The sequence below is a fragment of the Myotis daubentonii genome, chromosome 14 (genome assembly GCF_963259705.1).
Source record: "Myotis daubentonii chromosome 14, mMyoDau2.1, whole genome shotgun sequence".
In the NCBI taxonomy this organism is placed as follows: Eukaryota; Metazoa; Chordata; class Mammalia; order Chiroptera; family Vespertilionidae; genus Myotis; species Myotis daubentonii.
In genome coordinates, this window is record NC_081853.1 from 38,557,444 (window position 1) to 38,568,464 (window position 11,021).

Consider the following 11,021-nt stretch of genomic DNA (forward strand, 5'->3'; position numbering starts at 1 on the left):
GATAGGCTCATCAATAGACTTGACATGGCAGAGCGGAAAACATCAGTGTGCTTCAAGATAGGCCAACAGAAACTTCCCAAACTAAAATGAAAAGGAAAAGGACAAAACACCCAAGAGCTGAGGGGCAATTTCCACCTCAAAAAGCCAAACATGCACCCAGCTGGCATGGCTCAGAGGTTGAGCATAGACCTATGAACCAGAAGATCACTGTTTTATTCCTGGTCAGGGCACATTCCTGGGTTGTGGGCTCAATCCCCAGGGAGGGGTGTACAGGAGGCAGCTGATCAATGGTTCTCTCTCATCATTGATGTTTCTTTTTTTCTTTTTTTTTTTTAGGTATATTAGGAATATTTATTATTCAGCCATACAAAGGGGAAATCCTGACATTTGCAACATGATGCTAAGTGAAGCAAGCCAGACAAAGACAAATACTATATGATATGACTTAATATGTGGAAATTTTATATATATATATATATGTATATATATATATATATACATATATATAATTGCTTAAAATATTACAAAGAGTATTACATATGTCTCCTTCCCCCCCCCCCATCATTGATGTGTCTATCCCTCTCTCCCTCTCCCTTCCACTCTGAAATCAATTTAAAAAGAAAAAACAAAACAGCCAAACATGCATAATATGAATCCCAGGAAGGAGAGGGAGGGAGGGAGGGAGGGAGGAAAGACATCAATATAAACTCATGTTTAGTTTAATGTAGATACAGATGCTTACACGTGGAAATATTTGTAAATATGTGTAGATACACGTTAATATACACATATATATTTGCTTGCTCCATCAGCTGAGAGGGCAGAGAAGCAAAGACACCCCAGTAGCAACGAGCACACTAACCACTGTGCTGTACATCTGAAACTAATATAATATTGAATGTCAATTGTAATTAAAAAATACAATTTTAACTGACAAATCTCAATTGATGGACATTCTACCAAAGACCTGACCAGCACTCCTCGAAACTGTCAAAATCATCAGAGTCGAGTACAGTCTGAGAAGCGGTAGCAGCCAAGAGTAGCCTAAGGAAACACGACAATTAAATGGAATGTGATATATTGGATAGGCTCCTGGGACAGAAAATGGATATTAGGTTAAAACTAAGGAAATTCTAACAAAGTATGGACTTCAGTTCATAATAGTGTATGTGTATTGGTTCATTAATTGTAACCAATGCACCTTACTAATGTAAGAAGGTAATAACAGAGGAGACAGGGTGTGTGGGGACTATGCTTCTAATTTTTCTGTAAACCTAAAACTGTTCTAAAAAGTTTACTTTTATAAATAAAGTGAATGTTACCAAAAGAGAACATGTGCAGTGAGCAGGAGTACAAATAGTAAAAGCCCTGGCTGGTTTGGCTCAGTGGATAGAGCGTAGGCCTGCGGACTGAAGGGTCCTGGGTTCAATTCCAGTTGAGGGCACATGCCTGGGTTACGGGCTCGATCCTCAGTAGGGGGCATGCAGGAGGCAGCCAATCAATGATTCAATGATTCTCTTTCATTATTGATGTTTCTATCTTCCTCTCCTTCTCCCTTCTCTGAAATCAATAAAGATATATTAAAAGAAAAAGAGAAGAATTAGAGTTGGTCTTCAACATCAACTTTAAGTTCTTTTTTTTAAAAAAGTCCTATAGGCACCAGGAGGATGGAGATCTGTGGAAAGTATAGTTGCACAATTGCCAGAAACCTTAAAACTTTGTTGCTCCAAGTGTGAACCACAATCAGCAGCATCCTCTTGAAGCTTTAAAAATGCAGAATTCCGGGCCCCACCCTGACTTGCTGAATACGAATCTGCATTTTAATAAGAGGTACTGGTGCTTGATATGCACATTAAAATTTAAAAGGCAGTAGCTTAATGGCTATCAAAAATAAATTACTTAGTCATCCTGTCCCCCCAAAGCACCCCACAACAGAATTCTACCACCTATAAATCTCAAGAATTCAACTTTTCTAATAGATGTATTTATTACAAAAGTTGACGGAACTTACCAAGGATTTTAATTGTGGAAATATCTCTAACAGGAAAAGTACATGCTGGAGCCCTGCCCAAAGATATTCTTAGTTTTTAATCTAAATTCTGTGCTAGTTAACCACCCCTCTAAAAGCTTAGAGAGTTGGGATGGGGAGTGCCTTTTTATTTTTTTAAATATAGTTTTATTGATTTCAGAGAGGAAAGTATGTAGAGGGGGAAAGAGATAGAAACACCAATGATGAAAATCATTGATTTGAGCCCGCAACCTAGGCATGTGCCCTGACTGGGAATCAAACTGTGACCTCGAGGTTCACAGGTCAATGCTCAACCATGCCAGCCAGGCTGGGGAGTGTCTTTTTAAAACACATGTGTGTATCGGTTCAAGGTACTGATATAAATGAGTTCACTCCAACAGAGAGAGGAAAAGGCTCTTCCTCTTCCCAGGTAACGGTGTGTTCACCTCTATCTACAGAGGAAAATCAGGCAGAGTAATTACAGGTGGAATAAGGACTATAAGCTCCAGATTCCTCTCAGGAAACATTTCTGAGTCTAAATGCACTTTTTAATTAGCTCTTCCAATAGCATCATGCTAATTGACTAATTTGGAAATGATATGAGACTCCATGTGCTCTAAAGAAAATCTGTTTGTTGATACATTTATTTGCACCTGAGACTGTCTTATTGCTGGCAGGACAGATATTATTAAAATAGAATCACCTGCTTGTTTTAACCAGATTTAAAAAAAAAAAAAATGAACACACATGAATTGGCTCATCCCTAGGGTTTCAGGAGGAAGTATTAACATTTTGAGTGATGAGAAATTGCCACTTGGATGGGAAATAAATGAGCTCTAAATAGGTCCCATTATTTTTTTACAAGGTTATTATTATAAATGTTTCATAATAGAAGAAATGCCCTTCATGTCTATCCTCATTGTTGGTTTATAATTGGGGTGCTAACCTCTAACTAGCCCAGCTCTTCACACCAAGCCTCGGTGAGTTTTCATAAGTGATTTTTCCATGAAATAAAATTAACTTTTATTGGACTACAAATTTCCAGTAAGTTTCTCGGTTTGTTAGCTATACTGTGAAGAAAATGTATGAAATTTATTAGCTTGGGTTAGAAAATAGTGGCTTTTTAAAGTTTTCATGTGATTAATATATTTCACTATTAATAAGACTGTCCTGAACATGATAAAAACATGATTTAGGTGAGAGCATGGTGACGTATTGGGATATTTATATCTCACCTGAATATTTCATATTTGCTTTTCTTGTTCCATGGAGATGATACTTTGTAATCCAAGCAAAACTCCCCTCTCAGTTACTACTTAAAGTGTTCCTTTCCAGCCTACTTAGTGCCACTAAATAATAAAAGAAATACTGCATGGATCACCCTGGATTTCAGAAAGTGCAGTGATAAATTGTCTCCTCCCAGTAACTTAACTTGAGCAGGCTGCAGCTATTCTGCATTGTGGGCTAAGCCTCATTGCTAGGTTTGGAAATGCTGGGGTGCCCCCTACCGTTGTAAATTAGGAGGCACTTCTCTTGGCTGTTTCACTCAGAAAACAAGATTCTTCCCCAAATGTCACTCACTTAAGCAAAGTTCAGGTAAGCAATGGTTAGTCACAAGGATGGATGGATGGATGGATGGATGGATGGATGGATGGATGATGGATGGATGGATTCATGGATGTGTTCGCTATAAAGGACATTAGTATGATAGAGGATTATTGGAGAAATTTGAAAAAATGTCTGTAGATTGAATAATAATGCCTTAGCAATAATTTTCTGATTTTGAAAACTGCACTATGGTTGGTAACAGAATATCCTTGTTTACAGGAAATACACAGTGGAGTGTTTACAAGTAAAGTATGCATGTGTGGATTGGTGGGTAGGTGGGTGGGTAGATGGATGTATGAATGGATGGAAGGATGGAGTTAAAGAAAACAGAGCTGGCCCTAGCCAGCCTGGCTCAGTGGATAGAGCTTCGGCCTGCAAACTGAAGAGTCCTGAGTTCGATTCCGGTCAGGGGCACATGGGTTGTGGGCAATATCCCCAGTAGGGGGCGTGCAGGAGGTAGACAATCAATGATTCTCGTTATTGATATTTCACTCTCTCTCCCTTCCCCTTCTCTGAAATCAATAAAAAGTTTTTAAAAATTAAAAAAAAGACACCTAAAGAGAAGATTAACAAAATGTGGAAGGCAACATTTTGTGAACCTGACATCACAAACCAGAGTTTGAATTTCAGACAACCAACTAAAAACAATAGACTTCTTAGGCATACTAAACATTACAAACTTCTAATATCATTCTGAACTACACCTTTGGTGACTTTCCAAGCTCTTGCGTATCAAGTTCTTTGGTACTTTATAAAAACAATAAATATTTAAATCCAAAACCTAATTTATTAGCAATGCATACAGGCATATGAGTCCTAACACAGTGATTACTGAATTATCATACAATAGCTAAAACCAGAATATACTGAACACAGATTTGACAATTCCTTTATTTAAATGAATGAACTCCCAAAATATCACATGGTTGTTTTACACTTAACCCGTTCTGCATGTAGTAGCTCATCTAGAACATTTCTAATGGTCTCAATACAGACTTCTCCTCTGTGATGTTTTTTTGATGCAAGATTCCATACATTTTCAAATTCTTCATCAGAAAGCTTGACACCAATCTTACATAATATCCCTGCAATCTAGAAGAAAACATTACAAGTCAAGCCAAGATTTATATAAATTTGTATTTTTATAATATGTTTGTAACATATAAGACTATGAATATTTATCCAAAAAAATGTGGTGATGGGGGTAATTTGTGAATGTGTGTGTATCTATATATATAAAAGTCTAAGTGACTGAATGACTGCTCAAGTGGTCGCTATGACACACACTGACCACCAGGGGGCAGACACTCAATGCAGGAGCTGCCCCTGGTGGTCAGTGCGCTCCCACAGCAGAAGCACCACTCAGCTGACCAACAGGCGCTAGATGCCGGGCTCACAGCTGGCAAGCGCAGCTGCAGTGGCATGAGCCTCTCCCGCCTCCGTGGCAGTGCTACCAAGAAGCGGCAGCAGGCGCAGTAGGGACCGGGATGAGGGGTCCCGGATTGTGAGAGGGCACAGGCCAGGCTGAGGGACCCCCCCCTCCACCCCCCATGCACAAATCCATGCACTGGGCCTCTAGTTACATATAATAAGCATACTTTGCTTATTAATCATCTCTCTGAAATGGTAATTATTAAAAGAGATGAAGGGAGAGGAAAAATACGCTGTTCATGTCCCAGAGAAAGTATAAGAAAGGAAAGATAAGAACTGGTAGTGAAAAGAAATGTTAGAATGAGGAGAGGTAATAAAAGACTTGAGGGGGAAATAACATTTACTCTAAATCATACAGGAAAAAAAAAAAAAGCAAAGAGGGAAATGAAAGAAAGGTTAGACAGGGAATAGGAAAGCCCAAGAAACAGAATAGCTGCAGAATACATCTATTAAACAGAAACTGAACAAGAATTAAAAGATCCCCTGGAAATGATGTGCCCTTGTGGGAAATTAACAGTATAATAAAATACACTTGAAACTCAGAACCACAGCTCTGTGGGCAGCTGCAGCCACACAGCAAAAACACCTTAAGGTCCCAAAGTACAGCCTCTGTTCTTCCGTACCCAGTGGCAAGTAAAGAATGTCCCTGCAGTGACTCATGACATGGGCATCTCGGATCTCCTCTCCGGCCCCTTTGCCAGTCCTCCGGAGGCATTCTCCCTGGTTCAGCATCCCATCATGGTGTACTGATCAATCAATAGAATACTTTTACAGAAACCCACATCTAGTCCCAAGTTAACCCCAACCAGGCCTTTGGTTCTTACTTTTTATCTAGTATTGTGAGATAAAGGATGACTTCCTAGTTAAAAGAACTTTAGGCTAGCCGAGACTGGTTTGGCTCAGTGGGTAGAGCGTCGGCCTGCGGACTGAAGGGTCCCAGGTTCGATTCCGGTCAAGGGCATGTACCTGGGTTGCGGGCACATCCCCGTTGGGGGGTGTGCAGGAGGCGGCTGATCTATGTTTCTCTCTCATCGATGTTTCTGACTCTCTGTCTCTCTCCCTTCCTCTCTGTGGAAAATCAATAAAATATATTTTTTTAAAAAAAGAACTTTAGGCTACATAAAACAAGCAGGAGATTTTTGTGAGCTTTTTTGGGGGCGGGGGGGAGGTTGCGGAACCCTGACCCAGGCCCTTTGGAGTGACTGAAGGAAGTGAAAACATAGACCAGGAATGTCTCTTCTCTAACTCACTGAGGAGGATCCTGGCCTCCTGCTTTGAAACCAGCCAGCAGGCATGGTCCTCTGAGCTTCTCCCTTCCTGTCTCCCCCACCTCAGCAGAATAAATGGTTGCAGTGAATCTGGCATTTAGTATTTAGTGAGTGCTCAAGCCACCAACCCTTCATGTGCAGTCCCAGAAGGTATCGTCTGTCTATTCTATCACTTATGCCTCCAGATATGCAGGATCTGAGGAAGCAGTTACTCACTAGTTCACAAGTACGGCTCTAACCAAGCTGGTAGGACCAAGCCCTGCTATTAATCCTTGGTCCTCTGAAGCCCGAGGCTACCTGGCTGCTCCTGCTTTATAACCCATCCAGGAAGAAAATCACCTGGGAAATGAGGACCATGTTTTCTGAGAGAGAGGAAACACACACACACACACAAGATACATGGGCTGACACACAGTACAGGACAGAGTACTTTAAATGAGTGCTATTGCAGATAATCTGACACAACAGCAGTACCTAGGAGGGTGGCAGAGTGGCCTTCGCATGCCTACTATTTGGTTCTGGAGACCCAAGAACTTACACAAGGGAGAGATTGACCCTTTGGCTTTTTTTCAACTAAGAATGCTGTGAAATGTTTTAGAAAACATTTTTCTTTTATAGTAGGTCATAGTGAATATACGATGTGAAAGTAATGCTTACTATCATACAGTAAATTCCGCTACAAGAATCGTACCAAAATGTCACAACCAAATTGAACATTACCCTCAAGGACCCTTTATTTGGGGATCCTGATGAGTTCTGATGACGAATATATAAGGTCAGGTTGTATAAAGTCTGATATTAAGTAGTTGTTGTTAAATACACATTCCTATGTTGGTGTATTTATGTAAAGTTGACATTTCTTTCCACCCTTTTGAACTAGTATGCTGTACCTCTTTTTTGGATCTGGTTTGGAAGAAGTCTCTTTCAAACACTCCTTTCTGGCCAAAGATGGAAGGATATAGCAACGAATAGGCATTTCCCTCTTCACCATAATTCGTTCTATCGCTGATGCGGCGAATTCGGGGGGCAGGGATATCAGATCGAATGGTTGGAACACCATAGATGGGATAACCTAGGGCATCATTGAGGGAAGAAACACATATTTTGAAACGGAGCTGCGTAACACACTAGCCACCAGCCACATGTGGCTGTTTTGAGCACTTGAAATGTGGCTAGTCTGACTTGAGATGTGGAAGAAGTATAAAACACACAGAATATCAAAGACCTTGTACCAAAAATGTGAGATATTTAATCACTTTATATTGATTACTTGTTGAAATGATAATATTTTAGAAATATTATATACACACTTATATACATTTATACTATTAAAATTAATATTACTTGTTTTCTTAATGTTGCTATAAAACATTTATAAGTACATACGACTCCAGTTATATTTCTATTAGCACTATTCTGAAGAGTAGCAAGACCTCATTATACCAGAATAAAATTCAGTTACACAAAAAACATGTATATCATTAATCATGTCCTTACAACCCGGAAGTGATCTTGATCAACATAAATTAGTCTTTCTAAATAGCCAATAAACATCATACACTATATGCAGATATAGGGTGTTATGGGTTAAACTGTATCTTCCTCAGATTTATATGTTAAAGTTCTAGCCCCTAGTACTTAGAATGGGGCCTTATTTGGAAATAGGGTCATTGTAGATATAATCAATTAAGTTAAGATGAGATTGTACTGGAGTAGGCTCCTAATCTATTGTGACTGGGGTCCTTAGAGAAAAGGGGACATTTGGCAACTCGCACAGGAGAATGCCATGGGAAGGTGACGGCCGAGATCGGGGTGATGCAGCAGAAACCAAGTAGCGCCAGAGATTGCCAACAAGCCACCCAAAGCTGGGGGAGAGGCCTGGAACAGATTCTTCCTCAGAGCTCTCAGAAGGACCCACCCCTGCCGACACCGTGAACTTGGACTTCCAACCTCCAGAACTGTGAGATGGTAAATTTATGTTGTTTAAGACACCCACTAGGTGGTCCTTGTAACGGCAGGACTAGCAAACTTATAGATGGAAAATGAAGATAGTGAGAAATCTTTTGTAAGAGCTCTTCAAATAGTTGAAGGCAAACCTGTGTGTAGCTAAGAGTCATGTGGTTTACAAATCTCCTAAAACTCGGTGACATCTGATTACTACACTGTGTACCATTCAGTGTTCTGATCTGTGATTGTTTCAATTTCATTAACATCGAGAGAATCCTTTTACTTGGATCGCCACTAACAATAGTTCGGCCTAAACTTACCAAGACCCCCTGGGTGCTTGGATATAGAATGAAACGAAAGATCCTAGGCTTTGAGAAACTTACAGCCTCATGGAAATCAAGGCTGGGGATGATGCAAGGGCAGATGAAGAACACATCACTTCCATGTTTGCTGATCATTTCTGATCTCAACCAACGCCTTGACATACTCACAGATGGTAGGGACAGCTCCTACAACCGCATTGATATCAGAAGAAGTGGTCTTATAGTGGCTGGAAACTTTATCGCTTGGCCTCAGAAGTGTCCGGAGAGTCTTTTCTGAGTTCTCATTTAAGACAATATCTTGAGGCTGTATCAGGAGGGTTGGTTCGGATTCTTCAGTATTAGCCTCAGCAGGGTTTGCACAATCTGGTTTTTTACCTATAAGCAAAGAGGGAGAGGGGGGTAATGTACAGGAAGAAGTTACTACTTGGTTCTTACAACTACACAACAAAAGCATTTTTCCCATTTAGTTTCTTCTTGCTGGTAGAAAACTGAGACCGGGCTGGTGTAAACCCTCCCCAGATACCAGCACCCCACTGTGGAAGAGCAACTTCAGGCCAAAGTCATATCCCAGGAAACTGAAACCTGGTCTAATGTTTCTTTTCACCATTCTACTCCCTTGACTCTAGAACAGTGGTTCTCAACCTGTGGGTCACGACCCTTTCACAGGGGTCGCCTAAGGCCATCAGAAAACACATATATAATTACATATTGTTTTTGTGATTAATCACTATGCTTTAATTATGTTCAATTTGTAACAATGAAATTGGGGGTCACCACAACATGAGGAACTGTATTAAAGGGTCGCGGCATTAGGAAGGTTGAGAACCACTGCTCTAGAATAAAGCTCTTAAGTATGAAAGAATAAAAAACATAGAACCTATTATTTTTATTTCTTCTCTTTAAAAATTAGAGCTTACTTTCATATTTAACTTGAACTACAGGATTACCACAGTTGTTCCTAGCAAAAGACACATTTAGAGCCCTGGCCGGTTTGTCTCAATGAATAGAGCATTGGCCTTTGGACTGAAGGGTCCCAGGTTCGATTCGGGTCAAGGGCACATGCCAGGGTTGCAGGCTTGCTCCCCAGTGGGGGGCACACAGGAGGCAGCCAATCGATGATTCTCTGTCATCATTGATGTTTCTATCTTTCTCTCCCTCTCCCTTCCTTTCTGAAATCAATTTTTTTTTTTAAAAAAAAAGACACATTTAGAGTTGTAAATTCCATACATACCTGATCATGGAAGGGAAGGCCTGTGTATTGAAACATTTGGAGAAATGATAACTCACTGTGAGCTCAGGAGCTGATTACTAGTCTATCAATAACTCCCTTCAAATCCGTGTATAAAAGAAAACCCTGAGGTAGAACTGAAATTATAAGATTCTGACCTGTTTTGCAGATTTGCTTTGCTGAGTCAATTCTGAAACTTAGGAGTACATTCCTGACATTCTTTCCAACAGAGCTGGTAACGGACACTCGCACTAGAGGGCGCTGTGGCCTTTCACTCTCTACAAGAACTCTTAGTTCTGAAAAAGCTCAAGCCAGGTTTGCAAAGGCAAATGGTGCCCCAGTATGAGAGCGGGGTGGGAGCAGTGGCGAACCAGAAAAGACATGTCTCTGTAAGGTCTGCACCCCCCATTTAGCGCCCGCCAGCTGTTGCCATGAAAGCATTCAGGCCCATTGCAGATCCTCTAAACCCCTCCCCAACCCCCCACTCCTCCCCAAACACACAGAAAAGCAGAAATTTGTTCAAAGTGTGAAAACCTATTCCTCAGAAAACTGTTCTAAGGCCACTATCTTAAAGTACTTACCCCATCACCACCACCTTTCCTGCAGAAGTCAACAAACAGTAGTGTAGATTTGATATAAGACAATTTCTGAGCCCTTTCTGACCCATTGGGCCCTATCTTAAAAGATAAAAATCTCAAGAATTCCATAGAAAATGGCTGACAAAGTCAGGCCCCAAATCCTGACATGAAAACTGTCTGGTTTGAAAATAGGCTTCTGCTTTCCCCCCCCACCCCACCCCCACCCCCAACTCATGAGTTGTGCCAAGAAGAACAATTTGACTCCTCTTATGTGACAAATAAGACAAATTCATTGAATTGATGTGGTAGAACTCTTTTTTCTTCAACGAAATAACAGGTGTTGCATACCCTACTTTTGAAGACAATGCTCATACTTCTGAGAGCTTCGTTAGGTAGGGAAGATGCGCCTGTTTCCCTAGTGGGTAGACTATAAAGGCCATCCCAGAAACTGGTAAGGGCTCACGTCATCAGTACAGCCCAAAAATTTGGTTTTGGTCTTGCAGAAAGGCATGACCAAGGAATAAAAAATAAAAGCAACAGGCCTTAGCTGGTTTGTTCAGTGGTTAGAGTTGGCTCTTGGACTGAAGGGTCGGGGGTTCAATTTTGGTCAAGGGCATGTACCTCAGTTGC

At 40.7% G+C, this 11,021-nt stretch overlaps 1 protein-coding gene across 1 annotated transcript in view; it reads right to left on the reverse strand.

The window, feature by feature from the left end:
* Positions 1-4,414: 4,414 nt before the first annotated feature.
* EFHB (EF-hand domain family member B) overlaps positions 4,415-11,021 on the reverse strand; it is a 43,420-nt gene continuing 36,813 nt past the window's right edge. Inside the window, exons 11-13 of the mRNA XM_059664064.1 lie at positions 8,754-8,960; positions 7,206-7,387; positions 4,415-4,708 (exon numbers count right to left, since the gene is read on the reverse strand). Coding sequence (XP_059520047.1) covers positions 4,535-4,708; positions 7,206-7,387; positions 8,754-8,960 — 563 coding nt within the window. The 3' untranslated portion in view covers positions 4,415-4,534. The remainder of the gene's footprint in view (positions 4,709-7,205; positions 7,388-8,753; positions 8,961-11,021) is intronic.